The 24308-nt window shown below is 43.1% G+C and overlaps 1 protein-coding gene across 5 annotated transcripts in view; it reads right to left on the bottom strand.

The window, feature by feature from the left end:
• Positions 1-24308, bottom strand: part of LOC106603798 (vasodilator-stimulated phosphoprotein) — a 75800-nt gene that overhangs the window by 21933 nt on the left and 29559 nt on the right. For all 5 annotated transcript variants that reach the window (XR_014392218.1, XR_014392219.1, XM_045717304.2 and 2 more), the window contains exons 5-8: positions 17979-18297; positions 17418-17524; positions 17188-17236; positions 15347-15377 (exon numbers count right to left, since the gene is read on the bottom strand). Coding sequence is in view for 3 of the 5 variants with exons in the window: in XM_045717304.2 (XP_045573260.1) it covers positions 15347-15377; positions 17188-17236; positions 17418-17524; positions 17979-18297 (506 nt within the window). In the remaining 2 variants the exon portion in view is untranslated. The remainder of the gene's footprint in view (positions 1-15346; positions 15378-17187; positions 17237-17417; positions 17525-17978; positions 18298-24308) is intronic.

The following is a 24308-nucleotide window of genomic DNA, read 5'->3' as shown; positions in this document are numbered from 1 at the left end:
CGAGGTTTAGGTAGTCCCTCCCCGTTTTGGTGTGTTTTCTTTAATTTGGTACCTAATGAATACGACCCAGGAAATTACACTAGCTGTCACAAGTTAAATGTGTACAAACATAAGACTTCCAGTGCATTCGCTAAGTATTCAGACCCCTTCACTTTTCCCACATTTTGTTACATTACAGCCTTATTCTAAAATGGATTAAACAGTTTTTCCCCCTCAAATCTACACACAATAGTAATGACAAAGCAAAAACAGATTAGACTTTTTGCAAATGTATTAAAAATAAAAAATGGAAATATCACGTTTACATAAGTATTCAGACCCTTCACTCAGTACTTTGTTGAAGCACCTTTGGCAGCGATTACAGCCTCATGTCTTCTTGAGTATGACGCTACAAGCTTGGCACACCTGTATTTGGGGAGTTGGTCCCATTCTTCTCAAGCGGTCATGTTGGATGGGGAGCGTCGCTGCACAGCTATTTTCAGGTCTCTCCAGAGATGTTCGATCGTGTTCAAGTCCGGGCTCTGGCTGGGCCACTCAAGGACATTCAGAGACTTGTGCCGAAGCCACTCCTGCGTTGTCTTGGCTGTGTGCTTAGGGTCGTTGTCCTGTTGGAAGGTGAATCCTCACCCCAGTCTGAGGTCCTGAGTTCTCTGGAGCAGGTTTTCATCAAGGATCTCTCTGTACTTTGCTCCATTCATCTTTCCCTCGATCCCGACTAATCTCCCAGTCCCTGCCATTGAAAAACATCTCCACAGCATGATGCTGCCACCACCATGCTCCACCGTAGGGACGGTGCTAGGTTTCCTCCAGATGTGATGCTTGGCATTCAGACAGGTGTGTGCCTTTCCAAATCATGCCCAATCAATTGAATCTACCACAGGTGGACTCCAATCAAGTTGTAGAAACATCAAGGATGATCAATGAAAACAGGATGCACCCGAGCTCAATTTTGAGTCTCATAGCAAAGGGTCTGAATACTTATGTAAATAAGGTAGTTTTTTAAAATGTTTAATACATTTTCAAAAAATGTATAAAAACCTGTTTTCTTTTTGTCATTATGGGGTATTGTGTGTAGATTGATGAGGAATAAAAATAAATGAATCAATTTTAGAATAAGGCTGCAACGAAACAAAATGTGGAAAAAGTGAAGGGGTCTGAATACTTTCCGAATGCACTGTACATCATTAAGATAAGTGGAGTGTTCCAGAAAACAGGACCATTATTAAGTTAACCAGCTATCTTTGATAAGCAGTAAAATACTGTATCTCTTTTGATTTCCAATTCATATAGAAAGCTAAACTTGGATATGGGTTGTTGGTTGTCGAGTCAATTATACCATGCTAATTTCAAGTCTATATATTTTTTATTTATTTAACCAGGTAGGCTAGTTGAGAACAAGTTCTCATTTGCAACTGCGACCTGGCCAAGATAAAGCATAGCAATTCGACACATACAACAACAGAGTTACACATGGAATAAACAAAACATAGTCAATAACACAGTAGAAAAAAATAAAATAAAAAAAGTCTGTATACAGTGAGTGCAAATGAGGTAAGATAAGGGAGTTAAGGCAGTAAAAAGGCCATGGTGGCGAAGTAATTACAATATAGCAATTAAACACTGGAATGGTAGATGTGCAGAAGATGAATGTGCAAGTAGAGATACTAGGGTGCAAAGGAGCAAGATAAATAAATAAATACAGCATGGGGAAGAGGTAGATGGATGGGTTGTTTACAGGTGCAGTGATCTGTGAGCTGCTCTGACGGCTGGTGCTTAAAGCTAGTAAGGGAGATATGAGTCTCCAGCTTCAGTGATTTTTGCAGTTCGTTCCAGTCATTGGCAGCAGAGAACTGGAAGGAAAGGCAACCAAAGGAGGAATTGGCTTTGCGGGTGGCCAGTGAGATATACCTGCTGGAGCGCGTGCTATGAGTGGGTGCAGCTATGGTGACCAGTGAGCTGAGATAAGGCGGTGCTTTACCTAGCAGAGACTTGTAGATAACCTGTAGCCAGTGGGTTTGGCGACAAGTATGAAGCGAGGACCAACCAACGAGAGCGTACAGGTCGCAGTAGTGGGTAGTGTATGGGACTTTGGTGACAAAACGGATGGCACTGTGATAGACTGCATCCAATTTGTTGAGAAGAGTGTTGGAGGCTATTTTATAGATGACATCGCCAAAGTCGAGGATCGGTAGGATAGCCAGTTTTACGAGGGTATATTTGGCAGCATGAGTGAAGGATGCTTTGTTGCGATATAGGAAGCCGATTCTAGATTTAATTTAGGATTGGAGATGCTTAATGTGAGTCTGGAAAGAGAGTTTACAGTCTAACCAGACACCTAGGTATTTGTAGTTGTCCACGTATTCTAAGTCAGAGCCGTCCAGAGTAGTGATGCTGGACGGGCGGGCAGGTGCGGGCAGTGATCAACTGAATAGCATGCATTTCGTTTTACCTGCATTTAAGACCAGTTGGAGGCCACGGAAGGAGAGTTGTATGGCATTGAAGCTCGTCTGGAGGTTAGTTAACACAGTGTCCAAAGAGGGGCCAGAAGTATACAGAATGGTGTCGTCTGCGTAGAGGTGGATCAGAGAATCACCAGCAGCAAGAGCAACATCATTGATGTACACAGAGAAGAGAGTCGGCCCAAGAATTGAACCCTGTGGCACCCCCATAGAGACTGCAAGAGGTCCGGACAACAGGCCCTCCGATTTGACACACTGAACTCTGTCTGAGAAGTAGTTGGTAAACCATGCGAGGCAATCATTTGAGAAACCAAGGCTGTCGAATCTGCCAATAAGAATGTGGTGATTGACAGAGTCGAAAGCCTTGGCCAGGTAGATGAATACGGCTGCACTGTAATGTCTCTTATCGATGGCAGTTATGATGTCGTTTAGGACCTTGAGCGTGGCTGAGGTGCACCCATGACCAGCTCTGAAACCAGATTGCATAGCGGAGAAGGTACGGTGGGATTCGAAATGGTCGGTAATCTGTTTGTTAACTTGGCCTTCGAAGACCTTAGAAAGACAGGGTAGGATAGATATAGGTCAGTAGCAGTTTGGGTCTAGATTGTCACCCCTTTTGAAGAGGGGGATGACCGCGGCAGCTTTCCAATCTTTGGAAATCTCAGACGATACGAAAGAGAGGTTGAACAGGCTAGTAATAGGGGTTGCAACAATTTCTGCAGATCATTTTAGAAAAAGAGGGTCCAGATTGTCTAGCCTGTCAGATTTGTAGGGGTCCAGATTTTGCAGCTCTTTCAGAACGTCAGCTATCTGAATTTGGGTGAAGGAGAAATGGTGGGGGCTTTGGCGGGTTGCTGTGGAGGGTGCCGGGCAGTTGACCGGGGTAGAGATAGCCAGGTGGAAAGCATGGCCAGCTGTAGAGAAATGCTTACTGAAATTCTCAATTATAGTGGATTTATCGGTAACAGTGTTTTATAGCCTCAGAGCAGTGGGCAGCTGGGAGGAGGTGCTCTTATTCTCCATGGACTTTACAGTGTCCCAGAACTTTTTTGAGTTTGTACTACAGGATGAAAATTTCTGTTTGAAAAGCTAGCCTTGGCTTTCCTAACTGCCTGTGTATATTTGTTCCTAACTTCCCTGAAAAGTTGCACATCATGGGGGCTATTCGATGCTAATGCAGAACGCCACAGGATGTTTTTGTGCTGGTCAAGGGCAGACAGGTCTGGAGTGAACCAAGGACTATATCTATTCCTAGTTCTACATTTTTTGAACGGGGCATGCTTATTTAAGATGGTGAGGAAGGCACTTTTAAAGAATAACCAGGCATCCTCTAATGACGGGATGAGGTGAATGTCATTCCAGGATACCCGGGCCAGGTCGATTAGAAAGGCCTGCTCGCAGAAGTGTTTTAGGGAGCGTTTGACAGTGATGAGGGGTGGTCGTTTGGTCGCAGATCCATTACGGATGCAGGCAATGAGGAAGTGATCACTGAGATCTTGATTGAAAACAGCAGAGGTGAATTTGGAGGGCGAGTTAGGTAGGATGATATCTATGAGGGTGCCCGTGTTTACGGATTTGGGGTTGTACCTGGTAGGTTTATTGATAATTTGTGTGAGATTGAGGGCATCAAGCTTAGATTGTAGGATGGCCAGGGTGTTAAGCATGTCCCAGTTTAGGTCACCTAGTAGCACGAGCTCAGAAGATAGATGGGGGGGCAATCAATTCACATATGGTGTCGAGGGCACAGCTGGGGGCAGAGGGTGGTCTATAGCAAGCGGCAACAGTGAGAGACTTGTTTGTGGAAAGGTGAATTTTTAGAAGTAGAAGCTCAAATTGTTTGAGTACAGAGATGGATAGTAAGACAGAACTCTGCAGGCTATCTTTGCAGTATATTGCAACACCGCCCCCTTTGGCAGTTCTATCTTGTCGGAAAATATTTTTGTTAGGGATGGAGATTTCAGGGTTTTGGTGGTTTTCCTAAGCCAGGATTCAGACACGGCTAAGACATCCGGGTTGGCAGAGTGTGCTAAAGCAGTGAGTAAAACAAACTTAGGGAGTAGGCTTCTAATGTTAACATGCATGAAACCAAGGCTTTTACGGTTACATAAGTCAACAAATGAGAGCACCTGGGGAGGGGGAGTGGAGCTAGGCACTGCAGAACCTGGATTAACCTCTACATCACCAGAGGAACGGAGGAGAAGTAGGATAAGGGTACGGCTAAAGGCAATACGAACTGGCCGTCTAGCACGTTCGGAACAGAGAGTAAATAGAGCAGGTTTCTGGGAACAATAGCATAGATTCAAGGCATAGTGTACAGACAAAGGTAAGGTAGGATGTGAGTACATTGGAGGTAAACCTAGGCATTGAGTAATGATGAGAGAGATATCTTCTCTAGAGACATTTAAACCAGGTGATGTCATCGCATATGTAGGAGGTGGAACAACATGGTTGGTTAAGGCATATTGAGCAGGGATAGAGGCTCTACAGTGAGATAAGACAGTAATCACTAACCAGGACAGTAATGGACGAGGCATATTGATATTAGAGAGAGGCATGCGTATCCAAGTGAACATATGGGTCCAGTGAGTGGTTGGGCTGGCTGGGGACACGGCGATTCAGACAGTTAGCAGGCCGGTGCTAACAAGCTAGCAGTTAGCAGACCGGGGCTAGCAAGCTAGCAGTTAGCAGAAGGGCCTTTGGGGGATGTCACGATGGAGGTAAGTATGTTTTTGCCTCTTCGTGCGGTGACGTCGATAGACCAGTCGTGGTTTAGTAGGGTTCCAAGTAGCTCTAGGTAGCTAGCAGGCCGCGGTGAGCAGAATGGTCCTTCAGCAGACGTCGCGCCTGAGGGGTCTGTTGGAATCCTCGGGCAGATTATATCAGTATTCCAGTCGTAGAGGATCGGCGGGGTTCCGTGCCCTGTACCGGCAGTAGAAGAGGTCCGGATATTGTAGCCCAGGAGTGGGCTTCGGTGGTAGCCCAGGAGCCCAAGCCGGGCTAGCTTCAGGCTAATTGGTGCTTGCTCCGGAATGGAAACGCTAGCCAGGAGTAGTCACCCGGGATTGCGATTAGCTAGTTGAGAAGATCCAGATGAAAATGTTCAGAGTTTGCGGTAGGAATCCTGGGATATGGAGATATGCTCTGGTTTGAGTCACGTTGTACAAACTGGCGAGAGCTATCCGAGCTAAAGGTTAGCTGATGACCGATAGCAGTGGTTTGCTGACTGATAGCTGGTAGGTAGTTAACTTAGTTGGCTAGCTTCCGTTGAGGGATTCCAGCTCCGAAATAAATATAAATACTTAAGAAAAAAAACATCCACGCCACATTGGGTGAGGCGGGTTGCAGAAGAGTATTTAGAAGTTGAGGTTTAGGAAAATATTTTTAAAAGATATGCGATGAAAAAGATCTATTTTTATATATACAAGGGACACGACAGGACAAAGACATCCGACTGCTACGCCATCTTGGAATGTAATATCTTTAAAACATGTTGCTATTTCAGAAACAGGATATATATACACACACTGCTCAAAAAAATAAAGGGAACACTTATACAACACATCCTAGATCTGAATGAAAGAAATAATCTTATTAAATACTTTTTTCTTTACATAGTTGAATGTGCTGACAAAAAAACAAACAAAAAATCACACAAAAATAATCAATGGAAATCCAATTTATCAACCCATGGAGGTCTGGATTTGGAGTCACACTCAAAATTCAAGTGGAAAACCACACTACAGGCTGATCCAACTTTGTAATGTCCTTAAAACAAGTCAAAATGAGGCTCAGTAGTGTGTGTGGCCTCTACGTGCCTGTATGACCTCCCTACAACGCCTGGGCAAGCTCCTGATGAGGTGGCGAATGGTCTCCTGAGGGATCTCCTCCCAGACCTGGACTAAAGCATCCGCCAACTCCTGGACAGTCTGTGGTGCAACGTGGCGTTGGTGGATGGAGCGAGACATGATGTCCCAGATGTGCTCAATTGGATTCAGGTCTGGGGAACGGGCGGGCCAGTCCATAGCATCAATGCCTTCCTCTTGCAGGAACTGCTGACACACTCCAGCCACATGAGGTCTAGCATTGTCTTGCCAACCGCACCAGCATATGGTCTCACAAGGGGTCTGAGGATCTCATCTCGGTACCTAATGGCAGTCAGGCTACTTCTGGCGAGCACATGGAGGGCTGTGCGGCCCCCCAAAGAAATGCTACCCCACACCATGACTGACCCACCGCCAAACCCGTCATGCTGGAGGATGTTGCAGGCAGCAGAACGTTCTCCACGGCGTCTCCAGACTCTGTCACGTCTGTCATGTGCTCAGTGTGAACCTGCTTTCATCTGTGAAGAGCACAGGGCGCCAGTGGCGAATTTGCCAATCTTGGTGTTCTCTGGCAAATGCCAAACGTCCTGCACGGTGTTGGGCTGTAATCAAAACCCCCACCTATGGATGTCAGGCCCTTATACCACCCTCATGGAGTCTGTTTCTGACCGTTTGAGCAGAAACATGCACATGTGGCCTGCTGGAGGTCATTTTGCAGGGCTCTGGCAGTGCTCCTCCTTGCACAAAGGCGGAGGTAGCGGTCCTGCTGCTGGGTTGTTGCCCTCCTACGACCTCCTCCATGTCTCCTGATGTACTGGCCTGTCTCCTGGTAGCGCCTCCATGCTCTAGACACTACGCTGACAGACACAGCAAACCTTCTTGCCACAGCTCGCATTGATGTGCCATCCTGGATGAGCTGCACTACCTGAGCCACTTGTGTGGGTTGTAGACTCCGTCTCATGCTACCACTAGAGTGAAAGCACCGCCAGCATTCAAAAGTGACCAAAACATCAGCCAGGAAGCATAGGAACTGAGAAGTGGTCTGTGGTCCCCACCTGCAGAACCACTCCTTTATTGGGGGTGTCTTGCTAATTGCCTATAATTTCCACCTGTTGTCTATTCCATTTGCGCAACAGCATGTGAAATTTATTGTCAATCAGTGTTGCTTCCTAAGTGGACAGTTTGATTTCACAGAAGTGTGATTGACTTGGAGTTACATTGTGTTGTTTAAGTGTTCCCTTTATTTTTTTGAGCAGTATATATATATATATATATATATATATATATATATATATATATATATACACACACACACACACACACACACACACACACACACACACACACACACACACACACACACACACACACACACACACACACACACACACACACACACACACACACACACACACACACACACACACACAGTTGAAGTCTGAAGTTCACATACACCTTAGCCAAATACATTTAAACTCAGTTTTTCACAATTCCTCAAATCAAAGTTTATTTGTCACGTGCACTGAATACAACAGTGAAACGCTTACTTACAGGCTCTAACCAATTGTGCAAAAAAGGTATTCGGTGAACAATAGGTAGGTTAAGAAATAAAACAACAGTAAAAAGACAGGCTATATACAGTAGCGAGGCTACTGCAAATAGTCCGGGTAGCCATTTGATTACCTGTTCATGAGTCTTATGGTTTGGGGGTAAAAACTGTTGAGAAGCCTTTTTGTCCTTGACTCTGGTACCGCTTGCCATGCGGTAGTAGAGAGAATAGTCTATGACTGGGGTGGCTGGGGTCTTTGACAATTTTTAGGGCCTTGCTCTGACACCGCCTGGTGTACAGGTCCTTGACGGCAGGCAGTTTAGCCCCAGTGATGTACTGGGCCGTACGCACTACCCTCTGTAGTGCCTTGCGGTCAGAGGCCGAGCAATGGCCATACTAGGCAGTGATGCAACCAGTCAGGATGCTCTCGATGTTGCAACTGTAGAACCTTTTGAGGATCTCAGGACCCATGCCAAATCTTTTTAGTTTCCTGAGGGGAAACTCTTCACGACTGTCTTGGTGTGTTTGGACTATTCTAGTTTGTTGGTGATGTGGACACCAAGGAACTTGAAGCTCTCAACCTGCTCCACTACAGCCCCGTCGATGAGAATGGGGGAGTGCTCGGACCTCATTTTCCTGTAGTCCACAATAATCTCCTTAGTCTTGGTTACGTTGAGGGATAGGTTGTTATTCTGGCACCACCCGGCCAGGTCTCTGACTACCTCCCTATAGGCTGTCTCGTCGTTGATCAGGCCTACCACTGTTGTGTCGTCTGCAAACTTAATGATGGTGTTGGAGTCATGCCTGGCCATGCAGTCGTGGGTGAACAGGGAGTACAGGAGGGGACTGAGCACGCACCCCTGGGGAGCTCCAGTGTTGAGGATCAGCGTGGCAGATGTGTTGCTACCTACCCTCACCACCGGGGGGCGGCCCGACAGGAAGTCCAGGATCCAGTTGCAGAGGGAGGTGTTTAGTCCCAGGGTCCTTAGCTTAGTGATGAGCTTTGAGGGTACTATGGTGTTGAACGCTGAGCTGTAGTCAATGAATAGCATTCTCACATAAGTGTTCATTTTGTCCAGGTGGGAAAGGGCAGTGTGGAGTGCAATAGAGATTGCATCATCTGTGGATCTGTTAGGGCGGTATGCAAATTGGAGTGGGTCTAGGGTTTCTGGGATAATAGTGTTGATGTGAGCCATTACCAACCTTTCAAAGCACTTCGCTATGAACATGAGTGCTACGGGTCTGTAGTCATTTTGGCAGGTTGCCTTGGTGTTCTTAGGCACAGGGACTATGGTGGTGTGCTTGAAACATGTTGGTATTACAGAATCGTTCAGGGACATGTTGAAAATGTCAGTGAAGACACCTGCCAGTTGGTCAGCACATGCCCGGAGCACACGTCCTGGTAATCCGTCTGGCCCTGCAGCCTTGTGTATGTTGACCTGTTTAAAGGCCTTACTCACATCGGCTACGGAGAACGTGATCACACAGTCATCCAGAACAGCTGATGCTCTCTTGCATGCCTCAGTGTTGCTTGACTCGAAGCGAGCATAGAAGTGATTTAGCTCGTCTGGTAGGCTCGTGTCACTGGGCAGCTCGCGGCTGTGCTTCCCTTTGTAGTCTGTAATAGTTTGCAAGCCCTGCCACATAAGACGAGCATCGGAGCCGGTGTAGTATGATTCAATCTTAGCCCTGTATTGACGCTTTGCCTGTTTGATGGTTCGTCGCAGGGCATAGCAGGATTTCTTGTAAACTTCTGGGTTAGAGTCCTGCACCTTGAAAGCGGCAGCTCTAACCTTTAGCTCAGTGCGAATGTTGCCTGTAATCCATGGCTTCTGTTTGGGGTATGTACATACAGTCACTGTGGGGATGACGTCCTCGATGCACTTATTGATAAAGCCAGTGACTGATGTGGTGTACTCCTCAATGCCATCGGAAGAATCCCGGAACATGTTCCAGTCTGTGATAGCAAAACAGTCCTGTAGTTTAGCATCTGCTTCATCTGACCACTTTTTTATAGACCGAGTCACTGGTGCTTCCTGCTTTAATTTGTGCTTGTTAGCAGGAATCAGGAGGATAGAGTTGTGGTCGGATTTACCAAATGGAGGGCTAGGGAGAGCTTTGTACGCGTCTCTGTGTGTGGAGTACAGGTGATCTAGAATTTTTTTCCCTCTGGTTGCACATTTAACATGTTGATAGAAATTTGGTAGAACTGATTTAAGTTTCCCGGCATTAAAGTCTTCAGCCACTCACGCCTCTGGGTGAGTGGTTACCTGTTTGCTTATTTCCTTATACAGCTGACTGAGTGCGGTCTTAGTGCCAGCATCTGTCTGTGGAGGTAAATAAACAGCCACGAAAAGTATAGCTGAAAACTCTCTAGGCAAGTAGTGTGGCCTGCAATTTATCACAATATACTCTACCTCAGGCAAGCAAAATCTAGAGACTCCTTAGATTTTGTGCACCAGCTGTTGTTTACAAATATGCACAGACCCCCCCCCCGTCTTACCGGAGTGTGCTGTTCTCTTGCTGGTGCAGTGTGTATCCCGCTAGCTGAATATCCATGTCGTCATTCAGCCATGATTCCGTGAAACATAGTATATTAGTGATCGTAACTCGTCTAGTTTATTGTCCAATGATTGCACGTTGGCGAGTAGTGTGACGGTAATGGCAGCTTTCCCACTCTCCTTTTCCGGGTCCTGACCAGGCATCCGGCTCTTTGTCCTCTGTACCTGCGTCGCTTCCTCTTTTTAAACACCCTGCCGGGTGTTTGGAGAATGTCTTCTGCGTCTTGTTTGTTGAAGAAAAAAATCTTTGTCTAATCCGAGGTGAGTGATCGCTGTCCTGATATCCAGAAGCTCTTTTTTGCCGTAAGATACGGTTGCAGAAACATTATGTACAAAATAAGTTACAAATAACGCGGAAAAACCACACATAATAGCACAATTGGTTGGGCGCCCGTAAAACTGCTGCAATTTGTTCCGGCTGCATTTTAATCTAAGTAAAAATGTCCTGTCTTAGGTCAGTTAGGATCACCACTTCATTTTAAGAATGTGAAATGTCAGAATAATAGTAGAGAGAATGATTTATTTCAGCTTTTATTTCTTTCATCACATTCTCAGTGGGTCAGAAGTTTACATACACTCAATTAGTATTTGGTAGCATTGCCTTTAAATTGTTTAGCTTGGGTCAAACGTTTTGGGTAGCCTTCCAAAAGCTTCCCAAATTAAGTTGGGTGAATTTTGGCCCATTCCTCCTGACAGAGCTGGTGTAACTGAGTCAGGTTTTTAGGCCTCCTTGCTTGCAAACGCTTTTTTAGTTCTGCCCACAAATTTTCATTGTGATTGAGGTCAGGGCTTTGTGATGGCCACTCCAATACCTTGACTTTGTTGTCCTTAAGCCATTTTGCCACAACTTTGAAAGTATGCTTGGGGTCATTGTCCGTTTGGAAGACCCCTTTGTGACCAAGCTTTAACTTCCTGACTGACGTCTTGAGATGTTGCTTCAATATATCCACATCATTTCCTACCTCATGATGCCATCTATTTTGTGATGTGTACCAGTCTCTCCTGCAGCAAAGCACCCCCACAACATGATGCTGCCACCCCCGTGCTTCACGGTTGGGATGGTGTTCGTGGGCTTGCAAGCCTCCCCCTTTTTCCTCCAAACATAACGATGGTCATTATGACTAAACTGTTCTATTTTTGTTTCATCAGACCAGAGGACATTTCTCCAAAAAGTACAATATTTGTCCCCATGTACAGTTGCAAACCGTAGTCTGGCTTTTTTATGGCGGTTTTGGAGCAGTGGCTTCTTCCTTGCTGAGCGGTCTTTCAGGTTATGTCGATATAGGACTCGTTTTACTGTGGATATAGACACTTTTGTACCTGTTTCCTCCAGTGTCTTCACAAGGTCCTTTCCTGTTGTTCTGGGATTGATTTGCACTTTTCGCACCAAAGTACGTTCATCTCTAGGAGACAGAACGCATCTCCTTCCTGAGCGGTATGACGACTGCGTGGTCCCATGGTGTTTATACTTGCGTATTATTGTTTGTCCAGATGAACGTGGTACCTTCAGGTGTTTGGAAATTGCTCCCAAGGATGAACCAGACTGGTGGAGGTGTACAAATTTGTCTTTGATGATTTCTTTTGATTTCCCCATGATGTCAAGCAGAGGCACTGAGTTTGAAGGTAGGCCTTGAAATACATTCACAGGTACACCTCCAATTGACTCAAATGATGTCAATTAGCCTATCAGAAGCTTCTAAAGCCATGACATAATTTTATGGAATTTTCCAAGCTGTTTAAAGGCACAGTCAATTTAGTGTATGTAAACTTCTGACCCACTAGAATTGTGATACAGTGAATTATAAGTGAAATAATCTGTCTGCAAACAATTGTTGGAAAAATTACTTGGTGTCATGCACAAAGTAGATGTCCTAACAGACTTGCCAAAACGATAGTTTGTTAACCTGTTGGGGATAGGGGGCAATATTTGCACGGCCGGATAAAAAAACGTACCCGATTTAATCTGGTTACTACTCCTGCCCAGTAACTAGAATATGCACATTGTTTGATTTGGATAGAAAACCCTAAAGTTTCTAAAACTGTTTGAATGGTGTCTGTGAGTATAACAGAACTCATTTGGCAGGCCAAAACCTGAGAAGATTCCAAACAGGAAGCGCCCTCTCTGACCATTTCTTGGCCTTCTTGATCATCTCTATCCAAAACAGGGGATCTCTGGCATAACGTGACATTTTCTAACGCTCCCATAGGCTCTCAGAAGGCGCCAGAACGTTGAATGATGACTTTGCAGGCCATGGCTGAAAAACAGTAGCGCATTTGGTAAGTGGTCGATCTGAGAACAATGAGACTGGGGCGCGCGTGCACGAGACGACTCCATGTTTTCATTTTCAGTCTTTGAACGAAAACAACAACTCCCGGTCGGAATATTATCGCTTTTTTACGAGAAAAATTGCATAAAAATTGATTTTAAACAGCGTTTGACATGCTTCGAAGTACGGTAATGGAATATTTTGAATTTTTTTGTCACGAAACGCGCCGGGCGCGTCACCCTTCTTTACCCTTCGGATAGTGTCTTGAACGCATGAACAAAACGCAGCTATTTGGATATAACTATGGATTATTTGGAACCAAACCAATATTTGTTATTGAAGTAGAAGTCCTGGGAGTGCATTCTGACGAAGAACAGCAAAGGTAATCCAATTTTTCTTATAGTAAATCTGAGTTTGGTGAGTACCAAACTTGGTGGGTGTCAAATTAGCTAGCCTGTGATGGCCGGGCTATCTACTCAGAATATTGCAAAATGTGCTTTCACCGAAAAGCTATTTTAAAATTGGACATAGCGATTGCATAAAGGAGTTCTGTATCTATAATTCTTTAAATAATTGTTATGTTTTTTGTGAACGTTTATCGTGAGTAATTTAGTAAATTCACCGGAAGTGTTCGGTGGGAATGCTAGTCACATGCTAATGTAAAAAGCTGGTTTTTTATATAAATATGAACTTGATTGAACAAAACATGCATGTATTGTATAACATAATGTCCTAGGAGTGTCATCTGATGAAGATCATCAAAGGTTAGTGCTGCATTTAGCTGTGGTTTTGGTTTTTGTGACATTATATGCTAGCTTGAAAAATGGGTGTCTGATTATTTCTGGCTGGGTATTCTGCTGACATAATCTAATGTTTTGCTTTCGTTGTAAAGCCTTTTTGAAATCGGACAGTGTGGTTAGATTAACCTGTTAGGGTTAGGGGGCAGTATTGACACGGCTCGATAAAAAACGTACCCGATTTAATCTGGTTACTACTCCTGCCCAGTAACTAGAATATGCATATAATTATTGGCTTTGGATAGAAAACACTCCAAAGTTTCTAAAACTGTTTGAATGGTGTCTGTGAGTATAACAGAACTCAAATGGCAGGTCAAAACCTGAGAAGATTCTGTACAGGAAGTACCCTGTCTGACCATTTCTTGGCCTTCTTTGCCATCTCTATCCATTACAAAGGATCTCTGCTGTTACGTGACACTTCCTACGGCTCACATGGTCTCTCAGAAGGCGTCAAAAAGCTGAATCGTGGCTTTGCAGGCTCTGGCTGAAAAAAAGTAGCGCGTTTGGGTAGTGGCTGGTTACAGTACTGTGAGACTCAGGCGCGTGCCTGCGTCGACCGAATGCTTTGTTTTCTTTCCTCTGTTTACCTAAACGGAGATTCCCGGTCGGAATATTATCGTTTTTTTTACGAGAAAAATGGCATAAAAATGGATTTTAAACAGCGGTTGACATGCTTCGAAGTACGGTAATGGAATATTTAGAATTTTTTTGTCACGAATTGCGCCATGCTCGTGACCCTAATTTACCATTTCGGATAGTGTCTGGAACGCACTAACAAAACGCCGCTATTTGGATATAACGATGGATTATTTTGGACCAAACCAACATTTGTTATTGAAGTAGCAGTCCTGGGAATGCATTCTGACGAAGACAACAAAGGTAATCAAACTTTTGTAATAGTAAATCTGACTTTGGTCAGGGCTAAACTTGGTGGGTGTCTAAATGGCTAGCCGTGATGGCTGGGCTATCTACTGAGAATATTGCAAAATGTGCTTTCACCGAAAAGCTATTTTAAAATCGGAAACCTCGATTGCACAAAGGAGTTCTGTATCTATAATTCTTAAAATAATTGTTATGTTTTTTGTGAACGTTTATCGTGAGTAATTTAGTAAATTGTTTGTAAATTCCCCGGAAGTTTGCGGGGGGTATGCTAGTTCTGAACGTCACATGCTAATGTAAAAAGCTGGTTTTTGATATAAATATGAACTTGATTGAACAAAACATGCATGTATTGTATAACATAATGTCCTAGGTGTGTCATTTGATGAAGATCATCAAAGGTTAGTGCTGCATTTAGCTGTCTTCTGGGTTTTTGTGACATTATATGCTAGCTTGAAAAATGGGTGTCATTATTTCTGGCTGGGTACTCTGCTGACATAATCTAATGTTTTGCTTTCATTGTAAAGCCTTTTTGAAATCGGACAGTGTGGTTAGATTAACGAGAGTCTTGTCTTTAAAATGCTGTAAAATAGTCATATGTTTGAGAAATTGAAGTAATAGCATTTCTAAGGTATTTGAATATCGCGCCACGGGATTCCACTGGCTGTTGAGTAGGTGGGACGCAAGTGTCCCACCTAGCCCAGAGAGGTTAACAAGAAATGTATGGAGTGGTTGAAAAACGAGTTTTAATGACTCCAACCTAAGTGTATGTAAACTTCCGACTCCAACTGTATGTATGTATGTATGTATGTATGTATGTATGTATGTATGTATGTATGTATGTATGTATGTATGTATGTATGTATGTATGTATGTATGTATGTATTCAGCCAACACATTTTTGAAACAGATTGCGGGCCAACTCATTGATCCTGCTTTCTGGAACAGCTCCCAGGTACATGCTGAGTCAAACAGAAAAAGAATGGACTGAAGACTTCAGTGGAGCTACTCACCACCTTGGCCTGAGGACTTTGAGGAGTCTTCCTAAAAGCACAGAGAAACAAAATTACATTGTGTCATCCCTTTACTATGCACATATGTTTTTAACCATAGTGTGACTTGACTTGCAGCTTACACAGACACACACACACATTCTTAAAAGCAGTGGTGTAAAGTACAAAAATATTTTTTGGGGGTTATCTGTACTTTACTATTTATATATCTTTGACTACTTTTACTTCACTTAATTCCTTAAGGAAAATCTATGGAGTAAAAAGTATATTTTCTTGACACCCAAAAGTACTTGTTACATTTTGAATACTTAGCAGGACAGGAAAAAGTCCAATTCACACACTTATCAACAGAACATCCCTGGTCATCCCTAGTGCCTCTGATCTGGTCGACTCACTACACACACACATGCTTCGTTTGTAAATTATGTCTGAGTGTTGGAGTGTGCCTTTGGCTATCCGTAAAAATAAAAATAAAAAGTTAAGAAAATGGTTCCGTCTGGTTTGCTTAATATAAGGAATTTGAAATGATTTATACTTTTACTTTTGATACTTAAGCATATTTTAGTAATTACATTTACTTTTGATACTTAAGTATATTTTAAACCAACTACTTTTAGACTTTTACTGAAGTAGAATTTTACTGGGTGACTTACCTTAATAAAAAATAACTCAAGATAAATTATCTTTACTTTTACTAGGGTATGACAATTGGGTACTTTTTCCACCACTGCATAAACCTCTTAAGGATCCGCCCCTTTAAAAAAATAAGATTTTTGACCTAAAATGACATACCCAAATCTAACTGCCTGTTGCTCAGGCACTGAAGCAAGGATATGCATATTGTTGGTACCATTTGAAAGGAAACACTTAAATGTGTGGAAATATTAAAGGAATGTACGAGAATATAACACAATTTATCTGGTAAAAGATAATACAAAAAAAAACGTTTTTTTGTCATTTTTTGTACCATCATCTTTGAAATGCAAGAGAAAGGCCATGATGTATTATTCCAGCCCAGGTGCAATTTCGATTTTGGCCACTCGGTGGCAGCAGTGTATGTGCAATGTTTTGGACTGATTCAATGAACCATTGCATTTCTGTTCAAAATTTTGTATCAAGACCGCCCAAATGTGCCTAATTTGTTTATTAATAACTTTTTATGTTCAAAACTATGCACTCTCCTCAAACAATAGCATGGTATTATTTCACTGTAATAGCTACTGTAAATTGAACAGTGCAGTTAGATTAACAAGAATTTAAGCTTCTGCCAATATCAAATATGTCTATGTCCTGGGACATTTTCTTGTTACTTACAACCTCATTCTAATCGCATTAGCCTACGTTTTTTAAACCTCCCACTTTGGGCTGGATGTGTCAAGGTCTAGTTTGCATTCAAGCCTCAGTTTTGGATTTAAAACATTTTTTGACGCTGTGCGGGTATCCTTCTCTTCCAATGTCTAGTTCATACATATATAATCTATGAGCGGAATTACTGTTTACCTCAATCAGCCACGAAATCCCTAGTTTGAAAGAGACTTTTGTTGAAGCTGTGCTGGGCCATTTTCATTACCTTTCCCCCACGTGGGCCAGCCCCCTAGGAATTCGAGTTCCAGCCTATGAGCTTCAGCCACTTGCATTTGAGTGACAGCTAGCAAGAGGTCTGCCCAGCGTAATCCAATGAAGTTACTGGGCTGACCCAAAGGTTCAGTTGACACAGCAGAGACAGAGAGTAATAACGTGGTGCTCATACGTGATGTAGTACGCAATTACCGGAGAATCTCTTTAAGGATTTATGAGAGGAGGATTGTTGTCTCTACAAAGATCATTGACAGGAGACTTACATTGCTTGGCTCATCCTTCTTTGCGCCTGGATTATCTGACATTTTCTTCCTGCATACAAAGACACACAATGAAGACGAGGTCTAAGCCTCAGCAATCACACACACGCACAGTCATATAATCGTTAACGTCACACACACACACACACACACACACACACACACACACCACACACACACACACACACACTCGTCCAGCCCCACATTTAACAAAGACTGAGGCAGTGGCTCACCGTCGGGCCAGGATGGCACTCATCTCCCCCATCAGATTTCCTCCCCCACCACCTCCTCCTCCTCCTCCTCCCCCCGATGTAGGAAGTGCCGCCGCACCACTATCCTCCTACAGAGAGAGACAGGCTCTGTTTCAATATTTTAAAAATGCACCCTTCTTTCCTACCTTCCTTGAAGAAATTACTAATCTGACACTAAAGATTTGAGAACGGTGGAAAGCATGTCTTCACCTACAGCATATCCACTCACTTAAAGACCAGGGATTACCTCAAGAAAAGGGTGGAAGGAAAGATGCATTTAAAGTTGTTCGACTCACTGAATCAACAAGGTGTTCGACTCACTGAATTTTCAACATGCATCAACAATGGAATATGGAGTAAAAGAGATGCGTTCCTTGTCTTTTTTGAAGGTGCGATGCCTGCACAATTCAAAGACGATTTTCTATATGATATTGGTGTGGTTCTTGAGACGTTAAATACTTCTCCAGGCCTCGTCAGATCTGGTCATATGAACAGCATGACTGCAATGAAGACTACCTGGAAAACGTCTGACACTGGTCTCACCTTGGCGGACTTGCGTAGTTTGGCTCCTGCCAGGGCAGCAGCTAGTCCACCGGCACCACCGAGACCCCCTCCATCCCCCCCTCCTCCTGCTCCTCCTGGCAGAGGTGGGGCAGGTGGGGCCCCGGACCCAGGGGGTGGTGGGGGGCCAGGTGGGGGTGGAGGGCCAGCAGGTGGGGGGCCTGGGGGTGGTGGTGGGCCTGGGGGAGGTGGGGGCCCACCGGGGGCTGAGGGAGGGGCATGTGGGGCGGGTGGGGCTGTAGGAGGGATGGCTGCAGCCTGTCTCTCTCTCTCCTGCTGCTCCTGCCTCTGCAGCTCCATTCTACGAGGGGAGAGACACAGAGAGTTCTTTCTATCAGTTAATGTTCACACACATAGAGATGTAGGATCTTTTAATTTGAGCCAGTTTGCTACAGCAGGACAAAAATCCAGCAGCAACAGGAAATGCGAATGATAACGTACATTTTTCGTATGGGAAAATCAAGCCTGAAATTTCAAAATGGAACTTCAGAAAGTTCTCCTGCAACAGGGTTATCATATTAAGATCCTACATCTGTATAAACAGGCACACAAAGGTGTGTACACGCATACACAAAAAATGAAAGACTCATGATTGCATATTATCTACACATTATATTTGCATCATCTACACACTATACCACCCATGTACAATGTAAGATCACTATTATAACTTAGTGTGTGGTACTGTAGATTATAGTGTGTTAAATCAAATTATATTTGTCACACGCACCGAATACAACAGGTGAAGACCTTACTGTGAAATGCTTACTTACAAGTCCTTAACCAACAACGCAGTTCAAGAAATAGAGTTAAGAAAATATTTACTAAATAAAATGCAAAAAATGTAAAGTAACAATAAAATTACATAATAACAAGGCTATATACAGGGGGTACCGGTACCGAGTCAATGTGCGGGGGTACAGGTTAGTTTGTACATGTAGGCTGGGGTAAAAAGTGACTATAATAAACAGCGAGTAGCAGCAGTGGAAAAATAAAGGGGGGGTGTTAATGTAAATAGTCCAGGTGGTACTGTAGATTAGAGTGTGTATACAGTATGGTAGGTTAGAGTAATGAATGCCATTTAGCAGACACTTTCATACAAAGCCACTAACATTAGGAAATTGAACCCAGCGCCCATGCTCTACCAACTGAGCCACACAGAACCGGACTGCGTTAGGTGTCAGTGACAGTCATAATAGGTGAATTGCAACGAAGACACAGAACTTGTCATGGAGCACCGTGTTTGTATCATTTTAAGAAAACAAATGCTGAAGGGAGATTACATGCACCAGCATGCTAAAATAAGCTTCACTAAAACGAAAAACCCACAAGAATAAACCAGTGATTAAGCTGATCTTCTGTTGATACCAGACAGCTGAAGCTATTGTCTAGAATCTTTATTCCCACCCCCAATGAGTTATCAACCTATCAGGGGAATTGGAAATTTAGGCTGATGCATGTAAAATACTTATTTTAAGAATATGGGAGTAGTAGGCCTATACTTCATCCATATACTGAGTATGTGTGTGCTATTTGAAAAAGCTTTAGACTACATTTTCATTTCTAAAAAAATATAGATTATAGCGGTTTTTGAATACTTCTACTGACCGCACTAACAGTACTATTTGTGACGTAAATATAGTTAGTATGCCAAAAGTTCCAGGATGTCGTACTAAATTCAGCAAAATACGAAGTATACAAGCAGTGGACACTATTTTCGTACTTTTAGGGCCCATAATGCAATTCTTCAGATAATGGGCTTGGCTTCACAACGTTTTCAGATTTTAAGAAAATGGCGGAAAATATGCAGCCGAAGTCCTTTAATTAATTATGACAAATGTTAAGAAAATGTTGAGCAATGTAAGAAAGTAATGACTTTTCAAATAAGTTAAGTTACACGTTATGTTGCCTGACAATTTGTTAGCTACGCTATCCTTAGGAACCGCATAGCATTACGGTATGTACCGGTATGTTAGCTAGTTACCGCCCTAACCAACGTTAGTTGGCTACTAATACAGCAAACTTGCCAGGCAGTATATGCTAACTAACTACCCAGCATTTATTGATTTGATTATTCACGTTATTCTTAGGGGGTATAGTCGTTGTGAGTTCTCAATGGACATTGTTAATTCTGGCTATCTACTCCGATTTCAGAGCACTCGTCTGAGTGTGCCAGAGCGCAGAAAAACTGATGGATTTACGAACACTCAACACCCGTTGAATATTTGAATATGGCCAGTTTCAGTAAACGTTGGCAAAAACAAGCGTAATTAAATTGTTGCCAGCAGCACAGCTAGTCATCAACGCTCTGGATAACATGAAAACTGCCTAACCAGCTCTGCTAGGGCAAGTAAAATGGTCAGTGTGAGGTGTTCTCTCATTTGTGTCTGGAAGTAGCTAGCAAGCTAGCCAACGTTAGCCAGTTAGCTTGGGAGCTTGACTACCGTTGTGAGGTCAGAAAACTCGAATCAACTCGAATCAACCCTACTCCTCGGCCAGAGCGTCCAGTATATGCTCCGAAAGCGAAACACTCTGAATTTACGAACGGACAATCTGACAATGCTCTGGATTTGTGCACTCTGGAACTCCAGATTGAATTTATGAACACACCTAAAATCATAAAATGTCTAGCTATGTTATGCTAACAAGCTAGCAAGAGGTTGCATAGCAACAGCATCAACTTCTGGTAGACAGGCAAAGCAATAGTACGCTCAACTGAAAGGATACCGTTCGTTTACTGTACTCTAAACTAATAGTATATACTCATTAAGTATGTAGTATACAGTATGTTAATATGGGTATTCGAACACAGTTTATATAACCCATCACGATTGACTTGGTTTAGTTAAACATTTCAAATATGGACAGTGCAGGGATATCCGCCCAGGTCTTGGTAAGAAATTAAGATACTTTTTAAATACAACTTGTAATTAATGGATTACATTAATTGGAAACGAAAAAATGTATAAGAGGCTGGCTGCACCAACATGAGTTTATTCATAAAATGTGTAGGATAAATTGCCACAATAGATTCCCGTGGTACACAAGGAAATACTTTATTTCAGTTGTAACTATTTGGCAATAATTCATTAAATCCCCCCCCAAAAAAAGCCTACAAAACACTATCATGATTTAGTTTAAAATGTCAAATGTGTAGCCTACAGTTATGGAATATTTATTTTTCCTCGCTTGACCAGAAATGGCCATGTCATTATTAAGATAATTCAAATCATTAATTACATACATTTAATTTTTTTTGAATATATATACACACCATTCATAAAATGTGTAGGGTAGGCTACATTGCCACTAAATTTGCTGTGGTAAACAAGGAAATGAAATACTTTATTTCTGTTGTACGGAATGACTGTCCCCAAAAAATCATGTTAATATACTGAACAGAATTATAAATGCAACATGGAAGAATTTCAAAGATTTTACTGAGTTACAGTTCATATAAGGAAATTAAAATCGGTTAATTTAAATAAATTCATTAGGCGCTAATCAATGGATTTCACATGACTGGGAATACAGATATGCATCTGTTGGTCACAGATAAAAAAAATGTATAGCTAAGTAGAGTGGGCTTCCCGAGTCGTCTAAATCACTGCAAAGCAGTGCTTGAGGCATCACTACAGACCCGGGTTCGATCCCAGGCTGTGTCACAACCGGCAGTGAAGGGGAATCCCAAAGGGCAGCGCACAATTGGCCTAGTGTAATCTGGGTAAAGGGTTTGACGGGGGACGGGGTCTTTACTTTGCTCATCTCGCTCTAGTGAAAAAAAATGAGAAAAAAGTAGGGTCATGGATCAGAAAACAAGGCAGAATCTGGTGTGACCACCATTTGCTCATGCAGCGAGACACATCTCCTTCACATAGAGTTGATCAGGCTGTTGATTGCAGCCTCTGGAATGTTGTCCCACTCCTCTTCAATGGCTGTGCGAAGTTGCTGGATGATTGGCACAACAATAGGCCTCAGGATCTCATCACGGTATCTCTGTGTATTGAAATTGCCATAGATAAAAGGCACTTGTGCTCGTTGTCCGTAGCTTATGCATGCCCATATCATAACCCCACCGCCACCATGGGGCACTCTACTCACAACGTTGACATTAGCAAACCGCTTGCCCACTTGATACCATAAACGTGGTCTGCGGCTGTGAGGCCGGTTGGACATACAGTCAAATTCCCTAAAACAACGTTGGAGTTGGCTTATAGTACAGAAATTAACATTCAATACTCTGACAATTGCTCTGGTGGACATTCCTGCAGAGAGTATGCGAATTGCACGCTCCCTCAAACCTTGAGACATCTGTGGCATTGTGTTGTGTGACAAAACTGCTGGAGCCTTTTATTGTCTCCAGCACAAAGTGCACCTGTGTAATGATTATGCTGTTTAATCAGCTTCTTGATATGCCATAGCTGTCAGGTTGATGGATTATCTTGGCAAAGGAGAAATGCTCAGTAACAGGGATGTAAACAAATGTGTGGTTACTACACGATTCCGTGTGTTATTTCATAGTGTTGATGTCTTCACTATTATTCTACATTATAGAAAACAGTAAAAATAAAGAAAACCCTTGAATGAGTAGGTCTGTCCAAACTTTTGACTGGTACTATATGTGATATCAGTTTAAAAAAAAATTGCAAACATTTCTAAAAACCTGTTTTTGCTTTGTCACTATGGGGTAGTGTGTGTAGATTGATGAGGAAAAAAACAATTTAATACATTATAGAATAAGGCTGTAGTGTAACATACTTTCTGAATGCACTGTAGAGACATGTTTCGAACACATTTGAATACATTTTAAATGGCTTCAACACTATCCCTTCAGTGATAAAGCGCAACCCCCATGGAACGCATATGGACAGCGTGTGAAAGTAAACAACCGAAACTCAAGTCAATTGTTTAGTTGTGCAAACGCAGTGTGGATGCAGACACATTTAAAATGGTTGTGAGTAGGGATGCACGATATAAATCTTCACAAGGTCCTTTGCTGTTGCTCTGGGATTCGTTTGCACTTTTCGCACCAAAGTACGTACATCTAGGAGACAGAAGGTGTCTCCTTCCTGAGCGGTATGACAGCTGCGTGGTCCCATGGTGTTTATACTTGCGTATTATTGTTTGTACAGATGAACGTGGTACCTTCAGGCATTTGGAAATTGCTCCCAAGGATGAACCAGACTTGTAGAGATCTACAATTTTCTTTCTGAGGTCTTGGTTGATTTCTTTTGATTTTCCCATGATGTCAAGCAAAGAGGCACTGAGTTTGAAGGTAGGCCTTGAAATACATCCACAGGTACACCTCCAATTGACTCAAATGATGTCAATTAGCCTATCAGAAGCTTCTAAAGCCATGACATCATTTTCTGGAATTTTCCAAGCTATTTAAAGGCACAGTCAACTTAGTGTATGTTAACTTCTGACCCACTGGAATTGAGATAGTGAATTATAAGTGAAATAATCTGTCTGTAAACAATTGTTGGAAAAATTACTTGTGTCATGCACAAAGTAGATGTCCTAACTGACTTGCCAAAACTATAGTTTGTTAACAAGAAATGTGTGGAATGGTTGAAAAATGAGTTTTAATGACTCCAACCTAAGTGTATGTAAACTTCTGACTTCAACTGTATGCATGTAAGAATGATGTTCATTGACTATAGCTCAGCATTCAACACCATAGTACCCTCCAAGCTCATCATTAAGCTTGAGGCCCTGGGTCTGAACCCCACCCTGTGCAACTGGGTCCTGGACTTCCTGACGGACCACCACCAGGAGGTGAAGGTAGGAAACAACACCACCTCGCTGATCCTCAACACTGGGGCCCCACAAGGGTACGTGCTCAGCCCTCTCCTGTACTCCCTGTTCACCCATGACTACGTGGCCACGCACGCCTCCAACTCAATCATCAAGTTTGCAGACGACACAACAGTAGTAGGCTTGATTACCAACAACCTACATGGAGGAGGTGAGGGCTCTGGGAGTGTGGAGCCAGGAAAACAACCTCTCACTCAACGTCAACAAAACAAAGGAGATGATCGTGGACTTCAGGAAACAGCAGAGTGAGCACCCCCCTATCCACATCGATGGGACAGAAGTGGAGAAGGTGGACAGCTTCAAGTTCTTTGGGGTACATGTCACTGACAAGCTGAAGTGGTCCACCCACACAGACAGTGTGGTGAAGAAGGCACAACAGCGCCTCTTCAACCTCAGGAGGCTGATGAAATTTGGCTTGGCACGTAAACCCTCACAAACTTTTACAGATGCACAATTGAGAGCATCCTGTCGGGCAGTATCACCGCCTGGTACGTC

Source organism: Salmo salar, chromosome 04 (assembly GCF_965601325.2).
Source record: "Salmo salar chromosome 04, fSalSal1, whole genome shotgun sequence".
In the NCBI taxonomy this organism is placed as follows: domain Eukaryota; kingdom Metazoa; phylum Chordata; class Actinopteri; order Salmoniformes; family Salmonidae; genus Salmo; species Salmo salar.
Note: the sequence above shows the minus strand (reverse complement) of the source record. Positions and strands in the feature narration are given on the sequence as shown.